Here is a 20,776-nt window from a genome sequence, read left to right on the forward strand (position 1 = left end):
ACAAAAAAGTGGCTAAAAGTTAAAAAATAAAAGATGCCGAGTTTGTAGTAGAAAGGGAATTGTGAGTCCAGTGGTATGGCATTGTTTGCAGTGTGATGAACAACCTGGATTGTGTGTGCCTTATTGTTTTGACCAATACCATGAATAATGACAGACAAAAATGGATTGTGAGGATGATTGTTTGTTTATTTTTTCAAGTACTTTATTTTATTTTAGTAAACTTGTTTCTTCTTTTTTTACATTTTTATAAACTTATGTACAATATTTTTTGTATCATTCCAAGTAAAAATTTAAGTATATTTTGTTACAATTAATCACATTTTTTTGTGAATAATAACTGGATTTGAGTGAGTTGACGGAGATGTATTTAAACTTTTTCACATTTTTTTAAACTTCAACATTCATTTTGGTTTACACAATTAAAGACAAATATTGTTTATGTTTGTTTAAAACGAATAAAATACAGTTCACTTAGCTACAACAAATTCATTTGGAATATTCCCACTGCCATAAAAGGGTGTTCCCCAGTGCGAGTGGTAACTAGAGTTATCAGCTAGCAAGGAAGACTGTTCCCAGGAGCTAGCAGTAACCACAGTTACCGCATTCTCATTATAGTAGTGATAATTTTTGTGACTAATGAACAATTTTCATATATTTCATACAAAAGTAAAAGTATATTTTAAAAATTTCAGCATATACGGAACTCTATATAGGGATTTTTAGTAGCAAGCATTTTAATGATTATTGTATCAAATTAAATCGAATAAGAGATTAGTATTATTAGATTTTAAACTTTAGATATTCATGCACACCCAAAAATACAAGGCCTAAGTTCTTACCATTAACACACACTATAAGTGTGGTTAGTTCTGCACACTGCTGTATTTTAAACCCATCACATGAATTTACTGAAACAATAAGATATCTCATGGGGAGTGAAATAAGGAAGAGGCAATCCAGTGTGAAAAAAATTATACAGCACAAAAATAATTTGTTGTCATAAAAATTTATTATAAAAGAAATATTTAAGGACATTACTGTCAACAAATTAAAAATAATTTAGTCAAATAGTGACTTGTTACCAACATTCTGAAGTTATGTAAAACATCGAAAAACCTGATAAAATATTACAAATGAACAAGAGGCATTATTTATTATGTATATTTACTAAATAAAAGGCTATTACAATTAAAAAACACTTTTTAGTCTTACGGAACTATTAGTCTAAAAACTTCAAACAAAGAATAAAAGATTATTAAAAATACATGTTTTAATCTTAAGAAACTATTTGTCTAAAAACTGCAAAGGATAAAAAATTATTTGAAATAAAAACGCTTGTTAATTTTAACCCATCTCACGAGTACCACAGGAAATTCTGTGTGGTAAAGATGACTCCCACAGGCGTATGACGACAAATCTAGCTTTTGAAGATATTATCTATGGTCACAAACTGTAGTTCGTAAAAACATAATGAAATGCATCAAACTGTTACCTTAACTCTCCGACTGAAAATAAGAAACTTTCAGAATGGTACATTGGTTTTTGTCTTTGCACAGCATATTTTAAAAAAAATGTGCTCAATGCTAAGTTAATAAGTGTTATATTGTATAGATTTTTTTTGTTAGAAACCAGAGAAAATTTTAAAATAATAAAAATATGAACTTGAGTAATGTTTTTTTATTTGTACATAAATTAAAAAATGTGTATTGTAAATTGTTTGATTTCTAAGTTCCACTTCATGTAACATACACATGACTTGAGATAGTAAGATACTGTAAATGTACAAGATACACACAGTTTTGTAGTGAACAAAATGATTATAACATATCTACACATATTTACAACACAAACAAGTTTTTTGATAAAAATGTAAAGTATGTACTACTTGTTTTATCAGATTACCTGACAACATATCTGACAAAGAAATATCATTATGCACTTCATTTGCCGATGTTACTTTCATCATCAGAACTAATATTTTCATCATCCAATAGTTCACGTATATCATTTGAACGACAAGGATCACCCATTTCACAACATAACAATAAATTATAAACAATTAGCCTAAATAATAATAACCTAGCAACAAAGATCATCAAGGCCGTGCAGCGCGTCACCAGCTGCATAGTCTGTCAGCTGTATGCTGTACGGCATTTGGATCGATATCAGCTGACAAAGAGTAATATTACGAATTTAAATTGAATTGATATTTATGTGTAGAGGATTCGACTGGTGCAAGTTAAAGTTTACCGACGGAATTGTGTGTTATATCTACATTTTAACATTATTTAGAGTAACTGTGGAATGACTATAATTAAGATTTCAATTTTATGTTTTTTATTATGATGGTTTTTTTCCGTTTTCAGCGAATTGAAAAATGTTATGTTTTATTTTCTATACATTTGTAAAAAAAAAACAAATTTTAATGTTTTTACTTCCTATAATATCTTTAGAAATCTTAATTTGAATAGAACTTTATGCAAATTAATATTTATTTTTTTAAAGCTAATTTGCGCTCTATAAGAAAATATAAAGATTAATATCATGCATTATATGTCTAAAAACAAACAAAAGATTATTACAAATAAAAACATGTTTTACTTTAAAGAAACTATTCATCTACGAACTACAAACAAAGAACAAAAGATTATTACAAATAAAAAAATACTGTTTTATACTAATAAACTATTTGTCTATGTATAAAAAAATGTTCAAACGCTGAATTTTATCACTCAGCCTGGGACTGTAAGAATTATAGTATGAAATGCATTATGAATAATACAATAAATTTGTTTAATGTTTTGAGTTGGAAAAATGGGAATTTCAATAATTAATTACTAAGATTTTAACTATAAAATATTTTTCATAAATCAAATCTGGATTTTTTTCAATTTCTCAAAGAATTATATTCATTATTTTAACCCTATTAAATTTCACAAAACTTTTTTTTTTGACTAAAATGTACTAAAACAACATTTTAGTTCGAAGTCTGAAAATTAATGCTAACCGTTCAGAAGTTTCTGATTTTCTAACTATTTAATAAAATTAAAACTTTATTACACTGTGTGTGCCATATTATTTGAACCTAATAGGTTGCATTAAGTAACATAATTAACAATAATTCAAAAGTGTTTCAAATCAATTTAGATTTCTTATATAATCCATTTTCTTTTAACAACTTTGAAATGCAAAATATTGTAAATTTATTACAGATACTAGCAGTCACCTGTGGCTTTGCACACAATATTGTACGTTTCCCACTTGTATGAGCACTTCTGGTTCGAGTGAATTATACTTCTAACGCCAATATTGAGTTTGCTATCTTGCCACGACCAAGAAAAAATGTATAAAAGTGTATATTTGTGGCTATTGTAATTTACTTCAGTCTAAGTATATTTAGCTTGATAGTTGATTTTGCCTTGATTTCTGATAAGGAAAATGGATATACATACTCAGCTCTGAGAAGCCTACTTCTAAAAGACAACTAAGATAGGTCTTAAAATGTATAGTAAATGTTAGACTACATTGTCTCTTATATCTGCACTGCTAGTAGTTACCTGCTGTTTTGCACACAATTTAGTAGGCATTGCACATGTATGACCATTGCTGGTAAGAGTGAACTATATTTCCAACGCCAATGTTGCCTTGTTGCCACAATCAAGAATTTATGAGAAAAAGTGTATATTTAAGGCCAATGTAATTTAGTCCGGCCTTAGTTTCCGGCATTTTTGTTTTGTTTTATGTAGCCCAGAGTGTTTAAAGTTTGTTTACAGTCTATTCTTTCAAAATAAGAATAGGTCTATATTCATTCCAGGAAGCGTAAGAATGTTCATGTAAAATTTCAGTACAATCAGTTGGATAATTTAGGCGTGATAACCAAACAAACAAAGGCACTTTCACATTTACAATACTATTAGGATTAATACTCCAATGGCAATTATATTTTATTTATAAAACCATATTTACTTCTGACATTGATAAAAGCATATTAGGTATAATTAACAATAAGTATAAATTTTATTAATTCAGACAAGTTACATGATAACTTTATTATATAATTGTACATTAATAATCTAAAAATGTAGTTGCATATTTAATCTATTTCTTAATTTTTATGTGAAAAATACAAAATTTATTTGAATACCTAAACACACCCATTTAAATGAATTCAATTAGTTCAGTAATGACATTCAATACATATTTAAAATTGAGAAACTTTAAAAGAAAAAAATATCACAGTACATGGAAAGTGACCAGTAAAAATTGTGAATGGAATGCATAACTTATGTCAAAAATTTCAAATACAAAAAGGTATATACATTGAAATACGATACATTATAAAATGAAGTATAAAATAATATTATAGTATTAAAAACAGAAAAATATTAAAATGTGAAACATTAACATTTAGATTAGAGAAAGCCAAAGAAATTTCTCTCTTTGGTACTGATGTCAATGGATGGGAAATTATAAGCTACTGACACACTGATATTAATAAAACACTATTCAATAAAAATAATCATCTAGAAATCCAGATACTGTAATGTACCAAATAGTTTTACCAAAATTCCTATTACTGATTCAAATTATTAGAATACTAAGTTAAAAATCACAATTAATAGTAAAAGAACTACCATTATGATGATCCCTTGGGAATGTACTGATATAGTCGTTAACAACATTAAAACAAGTACACTTTACCATTTTACTTATACACCTATGACAAATTATAACATTCCAAAACAATTGTTCGATTAAAAAACATCTATATGTCAGGTTAAACCTTTAAAAAGTGTTTAAAACAAGTCAAACATTTAGCATTGATTTTAGGAAAAAATTCAGAAGTTGGTAACCACATATATAAAACTTAAGATCTGCCAGTGGTGGGTGGAAACCTACAAGAACTCCATTTCTCTCTCGATTCCCACAAACTTGAGCTGTTCTGTTGGTCCATATCTGGAAAAAACACAAATAATGTATTTAGAAATTTCTGAGCAGTCCAACTCTTCAGAAACAAATCACTTCAATAGTTTATTTTATTCACTTATTTAACATATAAAAAAACTTAATTTATAGAAAATATTCCAGCCTTGTCTTATAAATGGTCTGTAATACCAACAGTAACAAAGATGAATTTCTTCAATTTATGTATGTACTGATCAAAGCAAAGCATTTTTGTTGCATTTAATCACTACATTGAGAACACACCAACTGTCTGATGAAGACAGTCTTCCTATCCAAAGGCCTCACAAAAATAAAAAGTAATTAGTATTGGTTGGTGTGTTCTCAATGTACTGATTAAATTAAGAATAACCAAAACAAGCTCTCCATCTTCAACATTTTGTTGAAAGTTAATTTTACTAGCATGTGGTCTAGATGCCTTCATTACCTTCAACTAATACAGCGTTTTATCCAAATTGTTTCCAAATATAAATTTATAAAAAATATTTTCTTCAAATTGTTTTTCACATTAGTTTAACTCTCACAGTAATTCTTATAATAAATCCTTAACCCTGCAACTGGCTTTAAGAGATTATTAACGCATTAACTAGATTTTCAAATGGCACTAAGCTATTTACGACACATTAACTACTATGTTGTAATATGATCTCTCACAGCAAGTCTATTTTTCCTTTGTTTGTCTAAAATATATAAAAATTTAAAGAATAAGATCCAAGGTTTCATATTATACCATAAAAATTGTATAGTTACATTGTGTTTGTCATAAAAGTTTTTAACTTGGACGTTCATACAGTCAAACCTCCATATAATGAACCTCAATATAACAAATTCCTTGATATAACGAATGTTTTTAAATCCCCTAGAAGTCTCCATAAGAATCAATACAAATTTCACCTCTACATAACGAATAAAGCATGCTCACAACCTTCATATAATGAATTTTTAGTAATCCTGGGAATTAAGTTACAGTAGTTTAGTGACGATGGACGCCAATAACAAATAGAAACGGCGCGCTATAAGCGTAGAGTGTAAATGAAAAATTATCAAATGCGTTGAAGACAATCCGACAAAAAAAATTGGACATCGTGAAAGAATTCAGCATTTCACCCAGCAATTTAGCTACAATTTTAAAAAAGAAAGAGAAGTTCGATGACAGAAGTGTACTGTGTTTCAAAATCAGAAAGATAAGATCGTGTGAGCTGAAGGACATAGAGGAGTGTGTGGTTAAATGGTTGAAGAAGTGCCGAGACAAAAATATTGCAATAAGTGGACCTATACTTCAAGAAAAAGCCCAACAGTTTGCTTTTGAACTGGGACACGAGAACTTCCGAGCAAGCAATGGATGGTTGCAAAACTTTAAAAAACGAAATGAACTTATTTTTCGAAAAATGTGCGGTGAAAGTGCAAAAATCGATGAAGGTTTTTTTGTATTGAGTGCAAAGATAATCTTCCCGAGCTAACCGAGGGATATGCACCAGAAAACATCTATAACACAGATGAAACTGGATTGTTTTCAAATGTTTACCTGACAAAACATTGTCATTTAACCCTTTGTGCGCCGCCGCTCCCGCGCGCCGTCGTTCGCTAGACCGCCAGACGTTTGAGCACCGCACGGATCCAATACCGCCACGGCAAAATCACCCGTTTTTGCATGGTCACATATTAAATTACATAACTTTCGTAAATTTTGAGCTAGCCTTTTAGTTTTGGTTTTGTTTTTGAGGGGAAGAGATGTACTTTCAGTTGATGTAATAAATTACAGTTTTATTATTTTTTTTACATTTGTTTAGTAGTATGTATGCCTGTCGTAATTAAAAAAATAAAAAAATCTTAAGTTTGAGGTCCAAAAACACACTGAATAAGTAACTTGGGCTCAAATAACGTTTTTTAACCTAAAAGTACGTATTGTTTTGAGCATATACTAAAAGTTACAAATATATTCCACAGAAATTGCATAAAATAATGTAATTTAAGTAAAATTCAAAAAATTTCAAAAATTCCGCTGTAGGATGAAGATACACTTGTTACTATAGAAACAAGTAAATATCAATATTTTATAGTTGAAATGAAGCAGAGCAATACAATTCAAAGTTGATATAAATATATTTTATATATATTATGTTTAAACTATAAGGACAAAGACGTAAAGTTCACAGAGCCACTATAGTGGCCCGCGGCCCTGAAGGTACCGCATACGGCGAGCCACTATAGTGGCCCGCGGCGCTCAAGGTACCGCATACAGAGAGCCACTATAGTGGCTCACGGCGGTCAAAGGGTTAAGGGTGATAAATGCCATGGTGGAAAAAATAGTAAACATCGTTTAACAGTTATGCTGGGAGCAAACTGCACAGAGACTCATAAATTAACCCTCTCCCGGGCAAACGCCTCGAAACGCCTCGGCAGGGCACCTGGTGCTAAAGTCCAAACGCCTCCAACTGCTTTATCAACGCTCTCTGCTTTGTGCTGCTGTCATACGGTTGTTTGGGGAACTAATACTGGAAATATCTATTGGCAGTGTCATTGTTGCCTTGTTTATTCATATTTTTATGACTAGGGACGCTATCTAGGATTAATAATTTGAAACGGTTCATTGATTACTTCATTGACGGTGATCTAGTTGTTCAGTAGTACAATTCTTTCTGATTGTGCTGCTATCTTACGTAATTTGATGAACTATTTGGGACTTTTTATAACCACTTATTTACTGAAATCATTTCGTTAGTTGTTTTCGCAGTCTTTACATTTGGTTCTGTACTTCATAGATGGCAGGTTCAAGGTGTTTGCGTGATAGCATCATTTTTGTTTGATTTTAATATTTACCTCATAAGGTTGATACTTTTTTTTATAAATACAACGTTATTATATAGGATTTAATCATCTTTGTAACGATGTATAATACATAATAGTTTTATTAAAATAAAGTTCTTAACTTAGTAAAAACGCGAATAAGTGTCCCCTCGCGGCAGAGCGGTTATTTAATTCAGCCCAGTAGCGCCAGAAGCGCGTCGCGGTAATTCGACCGGGAGAGGGTTAAAGCCTTTAGTAATTGAGAAAACCACGTTGTTTTAAAAACGTGAATGAACTTCCTACAGACTACACGGCGAATACAAAGGCTTGGATGAATTGTGACGCTTTCAGGGCATGGCTTCAAAGTGTTAACAAAGATATGAATAAGAAAAAGAAGAAAATTCTCATCTTCATTGATAACTGCACAGCTCATGGAGACATTCCTAGGCTGAGTAACATTAAGGTCGAGTATCTTCCTCCAAACACAACTTCCAAACTGCAACTGCTTGACCAGGGCATTATCCGAAGTTTTAAAGTAAATTATAGAAAAGAGGTCGTACAACAGTTCCTTAGAGACATGGAAAACCATTTACCTACAAATATAAATGTCTTGGACGCCATGTGGATGATCACAAAAGCGTGGAGTAAAGTTACAGAAACTACAATTTGTAATAGTTTCAAGAAGAGTGGATTCCCTGTCACAACTAAGGAGGACAATTCAGACCAGCCTCCTACACAAAAAATCGACACTGTGGAGGGTTGGGAAACAGTCAAAGAAGCATTAGAGCTAGAGAAGGATGCAGAGTTCGAGGACTTTGTTACTTTTGATGACGACGTGGCTGTGTGTGGGAAGTTGATAGACGCTGACATAATTCCTTCTGTGACCTCTGTTCCAGACGAAAATATGGCTGCAGAAGATGACAATGACGATGAACCAGATTGTGTAATGCCCCTAATTTAAAAGAGGCTCGTGAAGCCATTGGTGTTCTAAAGTGTTTTTTTCTTAAAAAGGGTGGTTTGAGTGAAAGTGTGGTAAAATCTATAACTGAATTGGATTGCTCATTGGATATTATCAACGTCACATCACGTAAGTAGAACTACTATTACAGACTTTTTCTCTAACAAACAGGGTGAAAACAGCATCAATAATGATGCCATTGAAACACAAAATGTAGATTAGGCCATTTAAACTTTAACAATCTGTAATTTTTAGTTTAGTAATATTTTACAGTACAAGTACTGTATTTTTTACTATCTGTAGCGTAAGACTTTTAAGTTTTGTTCAGGTCATGTTTGATTTTAAATTTTCTTTTAATGTGTTTTCAAAGTACATAGCTACTGTATTACAGTTTTTCTGTTTACATACTGTATTCTTAATTAAAACAAAAAAATAAAAATAAAGTTTCATTGTTCCAAATTAAATGCCTTTTTTTATTTCGTTTTACACACTATTTAAATACAGTACAGCATACGATTTCACGACCGAGCCGATGGTCTGTGAACCTCGATGTAGCGAAATTGTACCTAACCTAACCTCAATATAACGAACCTCATTATAACAAAATACTCTATATAACGAATTTTCTGTCCGGTCCCTTGAGGTTCGTTATATTGAGGTTTGATTGTATTTCTGATTTGTTGACATGATTTTCAAACACGCAAAAATTACTATATGTTTTTCAAAATTCCCTATCTAGAGTTTACGTTCTACACGATCGTGAGTGTCGTTATTAATGAAAATGGTGTATGTATTCTTGGTTTTCAGAAACATCGTTTTAATAGCCTGTAAGCAAATAAATGTGTATACAGTAGTTGTTTGAAAAGGTTAGGTTTCGTAAAATCCCAAAATGCTTAATGAAAATAGCTTCATTAGTTAAAAATTTATTTTAATTTATCATTATCTGGAAGTAGTGAAAATCATATCAAAACAAAGAAGAACTTCTATAAGGAACGATATCATCACTGAAGTCGTTGAACTTGTGTTTTATTTTTGTTCTGTTACACAATCATCGACTTAGCTGGTAGACGAGAACTACGCATCATCTTGTTGCCGTAGTGATTTCTCGGGTGTTATTACACCATTGTCAATACTAGTGTACTGTTTACTATTTTTTTGTATCTTTTAGATTATTCATTGTTTAGTGTGTATAAATAAACATTGTGTTTCATGAATTAACCTTTTGACAGGTGGGGTTTTTTCAGTAAGAGTGCCCTAAAAAGTGAGTTTTTTAGAATCACAAGTTGGCCAATGTTCATATAGGTTTAATACTTTCATTGTTGAGTAAATAATTTATCGTACATTTCACAATGAGGGTTAATTTTAACAGTAGTGGCATTAGGAATATATTGCGTAGTGAATCAGAAGACAATGTTAGTTTGATGTCTATGGATGAAGTCTTATCTGACATGGATGAACATTGCCTAGTGAATTAATTGTATCTGATTCTACTGACTTTAGAAATAATAAAGATAAAAATATATTGTTGAACATTTTTTTTTTACTTATATAAATGTACTTTCTATAGGCCTTTAAATAATTTTTTTATGAAAACAAAATTGTTACCTAAAAAAGGCTAGGCTTTTATTTCAAAGGCAAAAATTCAAAAATTTGTTAGCCAAATGTTACATAACAAATTTCTATATTTTATTTTTGTACACATATTTAAATTTTAGTAAAAAATAAGTTCATCCAATAGAATCAAAACTGTCATAATTATATTCAAAATGGTGCAATAAGATATATTTGCAGATTTTGTAGTTTTTATAGATAAATTATTCAAATTTACTACCAAACTGCATTTCCTGAAAAATTTTTTTTATAATTTGTGAACTAGATATATAACAAAACTTTTGTACATTTTGGATGAATGTACTTCAAATAGATTTCACATTGCCTGTGAGGGTGCTATACATGGAGAAAATATTATTCCTTATTCATTTTTGTATGTTAAACCATTTATTTTTTAACCCTTTCAGGGCCAGGACCAAATATGAGATGTTGCAAAATTTTTTCACATCTCATATCCCCTTGTGACTAGTCAAAAGTGCCAGGCTAAAATTGGCGATTTTGCAGTCTCTTAGATTAAAATTTATAATTTTTCATAAAAATTAGAGAATGACCTAAAAGTTGCACCAAAATTTTTTATTTTTTTATTTTATTTTCTGCAAATAACTAAAAAAGGAAAAATAATTTTACTGTGGGAAGCTATTTTATTATATTGTACATTTAGAAAGGAACAACCATACACAATTTTGTGTTATTTCTCTCATAAATAAATTTGTTATGACACATTTTGTATAAATACGCATAATTGTACTTCGCAACATTTTATAAGTGTTAAAGCAACTGACTCTTACATTGCAAGAAACTTAAAATAAATATTCACGTTATGGATGTACCGGTAAACAGATGATTGTAGGATCCATAAACAGTTTCAATAGCATACAATAGTACGATTACACTAAAGCATAAAAAATTAACAACAATAGATCGAGTCAGCTGATAATGTCACGTGACAATTACGAAATAAAAATGCATAGATCTCCAAAATAAAAATGATATTCATATTAATTATCTACAAATATACCAGGGAATAAAAAAACATAAAACTTTAATCATTTGACGTCGTATTTATTTAAGAAAACGACGAATATCAAGGAGACTATATATTGCCGCCTGGCGCTTTTCGCATATATCACCGACGTTTGCCGCCTGGCACTTTTCAAACGCGATCTATGGTGGCAATATATTGCCGCCTGGCCCGGAAAGGGTTAAAGTAAATTTCAAATGATTCAATATTTAATGCTTTTGTTGTAAACCTACATTTATTTTTTCTAATATTGATATTTGAAAAATGTTAGTATCTTGAAAAATAGATGAGCAGTGATATCATGAATAATGAACCCTTACAATACCGTAAAAAAGTGCCTGTTATTTTGGGGGAAATGATGGCCAGTTCTAGGGTTAAGAGCTTGCTGCAAGGTTCCTCAAAAGTCTACCCAAACAGTAACGCTTTGAATATTACTAGACTAGAACACATGTTAACAAAATCAAATTAAAAATATAACTTTATATGGCACTTAGTACAAAGTATAATTACTAAAACAAGGAATATTTTACTTTTAGTCCTTGAATGCTTTTTTCCCAAACATGTCATCAAATAACAACTGAAATAATTCCCACAATCTTACTGCCACTTTCTTGACAAAACCTTAAAAAGGTTCACTTTACAGTGTAGTCAAAAAACACCTGTCTACTGTGTTACAACTGACCTGTAGTCAAAGAACAGCTCCTCGCCAGGCTGGATAGCCCTCTTGGCAAAAATCCCAATGCGATGGTCTCCGTTGACCATCATGACCTTGGCATAGCAATTAGGGTTGATGGAGTGGTTGGCAAAGCGGATTTTGTTCCCTTTTCGAGTGGCATCCACTACAAAGTCTGCGGAAAACATAAAAAATTGTGAAATTACATTTATGCACGTAATTTTTATATTTCAAATTACTCTCTCACCACATAGTTCTCTTATAGTTTTGAATAAGGTGTTATCTTATTTTCATTTAATTTAGAGGAATACAACAAAAAGCTAAGATAAAATAATTGAAAGAAAACCAGTTAGACTGAAATTAATCACAGTGATATTACTTCACGATTATCGTTTGATCATTTAAATTAAAAAATATTTTTCAATGCACATAATTATACAACTCTTTAAATAGGTAAATCAAATGTACAATCAAATTAAAATAAAGCCTTAAAAAGATACTTTTTTGTGTCAATGTTAGTACTTGATTTATTGCTGTCAAAATATTATAGGGTAATGCATTTAATACCAATAACTTTACCCTCTTTGTTCTTTTAAATTGTTTTGTTGGAAATTATATTTAGTTATTTAGTTTGTAATTTTCTAGCAAACCTTAAAGACATCTGACTGATATAACAAATTAATTATATCATTATTATATAAACAAGAAAAAGCTTGATCATTGTTATTATATTGTAGTAACTCTACTTCCTATGATTACAGTTAACATCTGCTTTTTAATGAAACTCGACAAAAATTCCAAAACTGGACTGCCACTTCAGGAAAAAAGTGGCAGCCATTTCTAGGATTCAAATACACAATCCGTCCTGGCTCACCATTGTTGAGATTGAAGAGGAAGCTGCACATATACTTGTCGTAAACCTTGCCCCTTCGGTCTGCCTCATCCTGGGAGATAATCTCTCCGCAGTACTCGCTGATGAACTCATTCTTCTGAGCTGAATCCTTCAGGAATATTCCCCAGCCAGCCACATCTGAGGGTGCCATCAGAAGATGTTTGTCTGTACAATACACTCAATTTGACACATTCCTTGGTAAAGAACAAAACCTTAGAACTCTTGGACGCATAAGAGACTTAAGACTTGTTGGGGGTAGGCAATTTTTTATTTAAGGGACAATTGGCTATTTATAAAACAATATTAGTTTTTCCAAATGCTTGTGAATTGACACAATTGGACAAGTGGATACTTTAAGCATAACAATTTTGGAAAAGCCAAAGCATTCAAGGAATAATAAATATAACTATTAATGTTCACGTATCAGAATAACGGACTTTGTGCTCAAGTTTTCACTACCAAACATGCCTTCCTCAAACTTGGTGAACTAGGAGAAGTCATTACAGCCTAACCAGCTATATACGTAGCTCATAAAATTCATGAGTTATGGATCAGTTTGAATAAGTGGAAAACTTACGCAGGCCACGTTGCACACTGACATTCTTGCAGGTAATTTTCTGGATGTCAAAGTGGTCAGCACCACAGGTTTGACAAAGATCAGGGTCACACTCTCTCACTGCCAAGTAACAGGGACACTGTTTGGTGTTACACTGAGCCTTGCAGCGGCACCCAGGGAACCGGTTCTGACCTGTACACACACCAACATAACACTACAAGTTTGAAAAAGATCAGAGTCACACTCTCTCACTTCCAAGTAACAGGGGCAGTTTGGTATTACACTGAGCCTTGCAGCAGCACCCAGGGAACCGGTTCTGACCTATACACACACCAAGATAACACTGCAAGTCTGAAAAAGATCAGAGTCACACTCTCTCACTGCCAAGTAACAGGGGCACTGTTTGGTATTACACTGAGCCTTGCAGCAGCACCCAGGGAACCGGTTCTGACCTATACACACACCAAGATAACACTGCAAGTCTGAAAAAGATCAGAGTCACACTCTCTCACTTCCAAGTAACAGGGGCACTGTTTGGTATTGCACTGAGCCTTGCAGCGGCACCCAGGGAACCGGTTCTGACCTATACACACACCACCATAACACTGCAAGTCTGAAAAAGATCAGAGTCACACTCTCTCACTTCCAAGTAACAGGGGCACTGTTTGGTATTGCATTGAGCCTTGCAGCGACACCCAGGGAACCGGTTCTGACCTGTAAACACACCAACATAACACTGCAGGTTTGACAAATATCAGGGTCACACTCTCACTACAATACAAACAAAAAAGAATCCAGAACGGAGACAGAAAAGGAGTATGGGACTAGACTAAAAGGATACATTGAAAAAGTACCCACAGTGGTAGCTTTTTACTTCATCTTACTCCTAAAAATAGGACTACACAATCTGTCTATCTGGTCTTATATAATACCTGCAACCCTGGTGGCTATCTTGTTGCACTGAACTGTGTGTTCTCTTGTAGAAGAATCATATATCCAACTAGATTTATGAAAATCCGTACATAGACAACCTACCTAATTAACAAATTATCATACTTTTGTTAATACTGATTAATTGATTTTTTTTACTTTGCCATGTGTCTGCTCCGATTATGCACAGATTTCAGCAGCTCATTTTTGTTTACTTAACAATATTTTTGTAATTTTTATAATGTAATATTTTAATAACTAGGGTTGGATTGAATTTTTTCAAACATTTAAAGTTTAAAATACTTTAAATAAGTGATACACATTTATGCCCATATTTTTTCAGATTGAAAGCATATATTTAGGAAGCCAATATTACAATATATTAAATTACAATACTGAAGTAAAATGTAGGGGATATGAATTAGTTCTTAAAATATAGTTTTTTCCCTAAAACTGCAAATCTCTTTAAAATAGAGAGGTATTCAGAGATTACTTTTCATTCACATAGTCTAATAAGGTTTAAGAATCACAGAAATTATATTGATGGTAATTTTGGTAAAATTATTCTTAGATTTAAAAAATCTATTAGGATTCGAAACTTGATAATTGGGAATTGATTATTTTTTAGATTCAGAATCAGATTTGAGATTCAACAATTCTGGATCCAAATGCCACTACTTGAGATATTTACTTTCACCATCCAAACTTATACTAATTGGGAATTTTTAATAATTTCTAAGTGATGTATAATATTTACAGAAAAATTAATCATTAATCTGTATTATAATGATCATAAAATTACATCATTACATTTTTTTTTGAAATTTTTCTCTCCTATTAGATTGACAAAAACTGTTTTGATACATTTTGTGAGTCTAGCTATGATGACACTTATGTAGGTCATGAATTGCTCAATATTGTACTGGTATATAAGCTAGGCTGCTGTTATACATGCAATAATCCATGTTTGTACTAATGATACCACTATGGAAAATGAACTAGCTAATTAATTTAAAATTATTGAATGCAATTAAAACAAAACACATTTTATTCACTGAAAACATTTACAATAATTATATAAAATAAACAAGATAACATGATGAACAATAATATATTATGATTATTTAAATGTCACCACTATTTCAACTTGGAAAACATTACACTAAGAGAATATTAGTTAACACTTAAATTTTTTTAACAATTTCAAATACTTTCTAAATATTTATAAGTGTATCAACTTTTACTGCTAACGTGCGCAGTTGCCACATGCAAAAATGTGGAAAAATCACCAATGTGCGCTATAAAAGGTTGCGTATAAAAATAAAGTGAGGACATTTTTCAAAATACTACAAAGAAGAATCCAGCAGTAAAAGGGTTAAATATCTAAGATTTAATTTTTCATGACAAATTCCAGGCTTTAATCAGTTTAAGTACATAACCTGCTGCACAAGACTGTGACATCTCAGACCTATTGTACCTCAACACAACTACTAGAAATTAGTACTTACAATCAGAACTGCACTGGCAAAATTTCTCACAGAAATTTTGTGTGGCAATACAGGGACAGTTGAGATCGCAGGGCTGAGAGGCCGGGTGGTCACAGGGTGTAAAGTTGTGCACATGATTGCTGCTGCTATCCTTCTTCAGTTGAATCTTGCGACAATGCATGGACCACAGGCGGTGCTTCTTCTTCTTCTTCCTGGGTGGTGTGAAGTCCTTCATAGATTCCATTACTTCAACGTCTGCTGCTTCCTTCTGGGCAAACTGGTACACCTGTGGAATAACAATGTGCAAATTAGAATATCCATGGAACGATGTGCAAACTGATATACTTGTGAAAAATGTCTAAAACATATTCATGTTGAACATCAATGTCCAAACTAGCATGCTTCTGTAACAACCAAGTCCCAATGCCTATATAAATATTATATCTAATTAACCCTTTCAATGGTATAGAGTAATTGCATTTGACTGTGATTAAATAAAAATTAAGTAAATTTTCTTCATTTTACTAATAAACTTATTATTATATTGGGAGATCATAACAAATATTACTCAACATAATTAAGTGTGTTAACATTTGTTAAGTATTTATTTGATGTAAATATGCACGTACAGATTTTTAAATTTTACTATTTTTATAGGTGAAAATATGTTATCCTATTAGGGAGAAATTGTTTATAAATTATCTCAGGTTCTTAGAGTGAACTGTGCAATGGGTTCCAACGCTGAGCTGAGGTTATAATAAATAGTGGACATCTAAGCAATTACCTGAAGGTGATCTGAGTTTCCATTATCTACCTGATGGTGGTCCAAGTTTATAAACATTTGTACAGATTTATATTCCACTAAAAACTATTCAATTAATCTTTAAAACTTTTTAATATTTTCTATTTACAGGCAATGCTTTTTTTAGTGTTTTCTTGCAGTACAAAAAACATAAAACCAAATTTTTATTTTAGGATACCTGCTTATCCTTACAATACTAGACCAAAAATTAAGTCAACCACGCTCATAGAATCAAGTTTTCTTAAAAAAAAAAAGACTACTTGCATAGGAAATAAGTTTTAAAAATATAAACCCAGTAATATAAAATCTAAAAATAGCCAAAAGTTCGAAAAAATGTTAAACTATTTCTTAATGAACAAGTGATTACTCTCATGAGAACTTTTCACCTCTCTGTCTAAATCTATTGGGGAAGGATGTAGATGAACTGGTTTCGTACCAAGCGGTCTGGGATGAATGCTGAGTGATGAGCTGGTCTTGTCATCCATGTTTAGCCATTCTTTAATGTTATGTGCTGTTTTAATCTGAAAATACCTGCTAGGAATTGCTACTATTGTCTTCACAGGTTTTTTTACTAAGTGGAAAAGTACATTTCATTTAATTTTGTTACTTGCAGCACTAAATAGATCACCAGTTTGATCGAGTTTTTTCATGGTTTGATTGTCAGCTACTACATGTGATGTTAATTCTTTTTGTTTAAATGAGAGATTAATCATAATGGTTGCAAAAATGTTGCTTTTTAATTAGACAGTGATGACAAGTGCAATTCTGATATCAGTGACATAAATATTTCCCGAGCTCAAAACCCATTTGTTAATTCATCGTTTGTGCAAGGATGAAGAACTTAAACATCAATATGAAGGTTACTTGGATTATTTCACAATTTTTCAGATTTTTTATTATTTGTAATACTTGTAATTTACTTTACTTTATATTATGATTGAGCTTACTATTTAAGATATTTGCATGAACATCTTTATTTACGTAAAAGAACATTGTCATATTTTAAGTAAAGTATGTTAGAAAGTAAACATTAATTACAATTTTTTATTTTAAAAAATGTATATGAAATTATTTACTAACATTAAGATTTTTTTAATTGATAATTTTACTACGAATATTGTACTTAATATATTAAATGAAGATTTTACTGTAAAGGCAATGGTAAAAAAATCTATGCTATTTCAGAAAGCTTTAATTAAAGTCTTACATTTTTGCCCCAATTAATTGCTGCTACCAGTCCTGCAGAGGCCTTAATAAATACTTCCTCAATGGGATAAAGCAGCTTCTTATTACTACATAGCTTTGTATACATATTTATCAATAAATTTTAGTAATACAGTGTGTCTATTGTTGAGATATAATAAAAATCATTGACTTTTGGAAACTTTCAGTGACCTTTAAAACCAAAAATTGGTTACCTTTAACGGTGATTTTGACAATCATTACAAAAATAAATAATGTACAAAAAGCAACATCTTTACAAAGCAATATTTTAGAGTATAATTATTGCTTTAGAGTATTGCAACTTTGTACACCATAATTAGGCATTTTTTGACATTTATGACAGCAAATTCTTGCCTTACTGTATGTGTAGTGTTCAGCAGCCCAAGCAATTTTAACACATAGGAATACTTGTAAAAATCAAGACAATTTTGTTTGGCATAATTATAGACAAATACAAACTGAAAGCAAATATGTTTTTTTTATTTTTTCACTTAGGGCAAGAAGCTGAAAATTTAACTTAGTTCTAAAAGAACCATGGTGCTGCTTCCAAAGTTACAGGAGATTCTGAATGAGTAAAGTTTGGGATAGGGGCCACCTCCAGTCGAAATCCATGAGGAAGGATTTTGGGCACCAGCTCTGCACTACCAGCCACTCCCATTCAAAGCAGGCATGGGGTGGCACGCCCTAACACCTAAGTTAGCAAGTGCCTTTAACACTTACGATTTTTCAAACACAAAATGCGTCAAAAATGTTTTAGCGATCAGTAATCGTGTATTGCCAATCAGCCAACAATACACTAATTAATGACGGCGAGTCTCCGCAGATTCGATTGTTTTGAATCCCTTTGATCGATTTTATAATCCTAATTTCTATTGAAGATTTCGGTGGATTTAAAATTCGGCTCGACACAGTTTAATATCGTTATGCCATAAAAAGTCACACTTTAAACAGAACATTTTGGTGACAAAGTGATAATCCACTATTTCTCTGCGACTTCTGTGACCCCTCATTCAAATCCAGAACTTCTGTCCTTGGTAGACACCCTGTAATATTAATGTTCAAAAGCATGTACAAAAAGATTGAATCATGATTACTAACTATGAACTAATTTATACAAAAATTATTTAAAAAAATATTAATATATTTATAACAGTAATATAAATAAAAATATTGGGAACCCTCAGCAAGCCAAAAACCACTTTCTTGCAAGTATGCGCAAGTTAATATGGTACTTTCAGTGTAGTATTAAAATAGCCAAAGAACAAAAAAAAAAACCATGCCATGATCATCATAATATGTGATTCAAACAAACCTGATAAAATATTTATAATTTGATTTAGTCATTCATCTAAACCTGATCATCTAAACAAACATCTGATCCTATATCCGATCCTAATTTTAAATAATAAACGAACTTGAGAGGTCAAACTAAAAATCTTGAATGAATCTGCACTTTGACATCGTCTGGGAAAAACATTTGTATATTGTATCAAACCACGAGAACATTAGCCTACCTGCTGACAAGTTTTGGTGAGCATGACCTGGCCGATAGCACAGTAGTTGTTAAGAAAGACCTTGTGGAGCACACGGAACAGGCTCTGGTCACTGCCGGTCCACTCCTGACTGTGCTCCATACCCATGAGGGGCAACAAGGAGAACCCTCCGGCCTGCTGTGACACCATCTCTCCTCCACTACCCTCCCCTTCACCCTCCTCCATCTTCATCTCTGCAACATCAACACATACCATTATGCCAAAATGTACAAAAAATGAGTTTTAAACTTTTTTTGATTAGTTATTTAGTACTTTCCCTTAAACGTTCCAAAACTTTTTAGTTTTAAAATAATTTCTAAAAATAAAAATAAAACTAGTCTCAGTAGATCTCTAAACCAACACAATACAAACTTGTTTCCATACTTTGTGGTTTGCCTCCACTAATAATCTATATATATAAAAATGAAACTGTTCGTGTGTAACAGCATCACTCACAAACGGCTGGACGGATTCGCCTAATTTTTTTTTTTAATTTGTTCGCCTTGATCTGTAGAAGGTTATAGGATACTTTTTATCCCTTTCCCGATTCAGGATTCCGCCCCACTGGTTACAGAAATACCCGTAAGAAATGCATTGCAGCAAACATATGTTATTAAGTGAAAGAGTCTTTTCAAATTTTTAATCAGCTGTTCTTTGTAAACATATATAATGCGACAAAAAATATATTTATATATAAATTTCTTTACACTTATAGTTTTAAAGCATAGAGTAAGCTTAAGAGAAACGACAAATTTTGTTTAAACTGTTTCTGCAATCATAATATATAAAAATGAATGTTTGTGTGTTTGTCCTTTATAGACTCAGAAACTATTGGACCGATCACTATGAAAATTTGTATTTTTCTATGTAGAAGGTTTATACGCAATGCCCATTGATGTAACTAACCACCAGGCTGTACTGCAAGATATAAAAGTTATCAAAGCGCCTGCACATTATAAACTGCAATTACAACACAGTAGTTACGTATATTAAAATATCCAAACACTATTTGAAGGCAAAGAAATATACGGGCAAAGCTTAAGAGACGCGTGCGAAGCCGCGGGAAACAGCTAGTATTATACTAAGTTGGTAAGATACACTGCAGCAGCTACAGTGATACTGACACTCGGATAAAAAAAGCTCGAAATGATGTTTACTACGATATGTACTGCAAATAGTGTAATACTTAGTTCCTTATTTGGCAGACATTCATGCAATTTCCAGCCACAACTGGATAAGGATTGAATTTTAAAACTGTGCAATACAGTGGGCCACACATGGCCTGATGACTTAAACGGGAAAACAGCGAGGGCCCAGCGAGCTGAGGGACATGATGTGGTC

At 31.8% G+C, this 20,776-nt stretch overlaps 1 protein-coding gene across 4 annotated transcripts in view; it reads right to left on the reverse strand.

Annotated features, from left to right (window-relative positions):
• Positions 1-990: 990 nt before the first annotated feature.
• LOC124354234 (histone-lysine N-methyltransferase E(z)) overlaps positions 991-20,776 on the reverse strand; it is a 43,804-nt gene continuing 24,018 nt past the window's right edge. For all 4 annotated transcript variants that reach the window (XM_046804540.1, XM_046804541.1, XM_046804543.1 and 1 more), the window contains exons 9-14: positions 19,418-19,629; positions 15,899-16,163; positions 13,482-13,652; positions 12,887-13,069; positions 12,022-12,187; positions 991-4,956 (exon numbers count right to left, since the gene is read on the reverse strand). In XM_046804540.1, coding sequence (XP_046660496.1) covers positions 4,896-4,956; positions 12,022-12,187; positions 12,887-13,069; positions 13,482-13,652; positions 15,899-16,163; positions 19,418-19,629 — 1,058 coding nt within the window. In that variant the 3' untranslated portion in view covers positions 991-4,895. The remainder of the gene's footprint in view (positions 4,957-12,021; positions 12,188-12,886; positions 13,070-13,481; positions 13,653-15,898; positions 16,164-19,417; positions 19,630-20,776) is intronic.

Source organism: Homalodisca vitripennis, chromosome 2 (genome assembly GCF_021130785.1).
Source record: "Homalodisca vitripennis isolate AUS2020 chromosome 2, UT_GWSS_2.1, whole genome shotgun sequence".
Lineage (NCBI taxonomy): Eukaryota > Metazoa > Arthropoda > Insecta > Hemiptera > Cicadellidae > Homalodisca > Homalodisca vitripennis.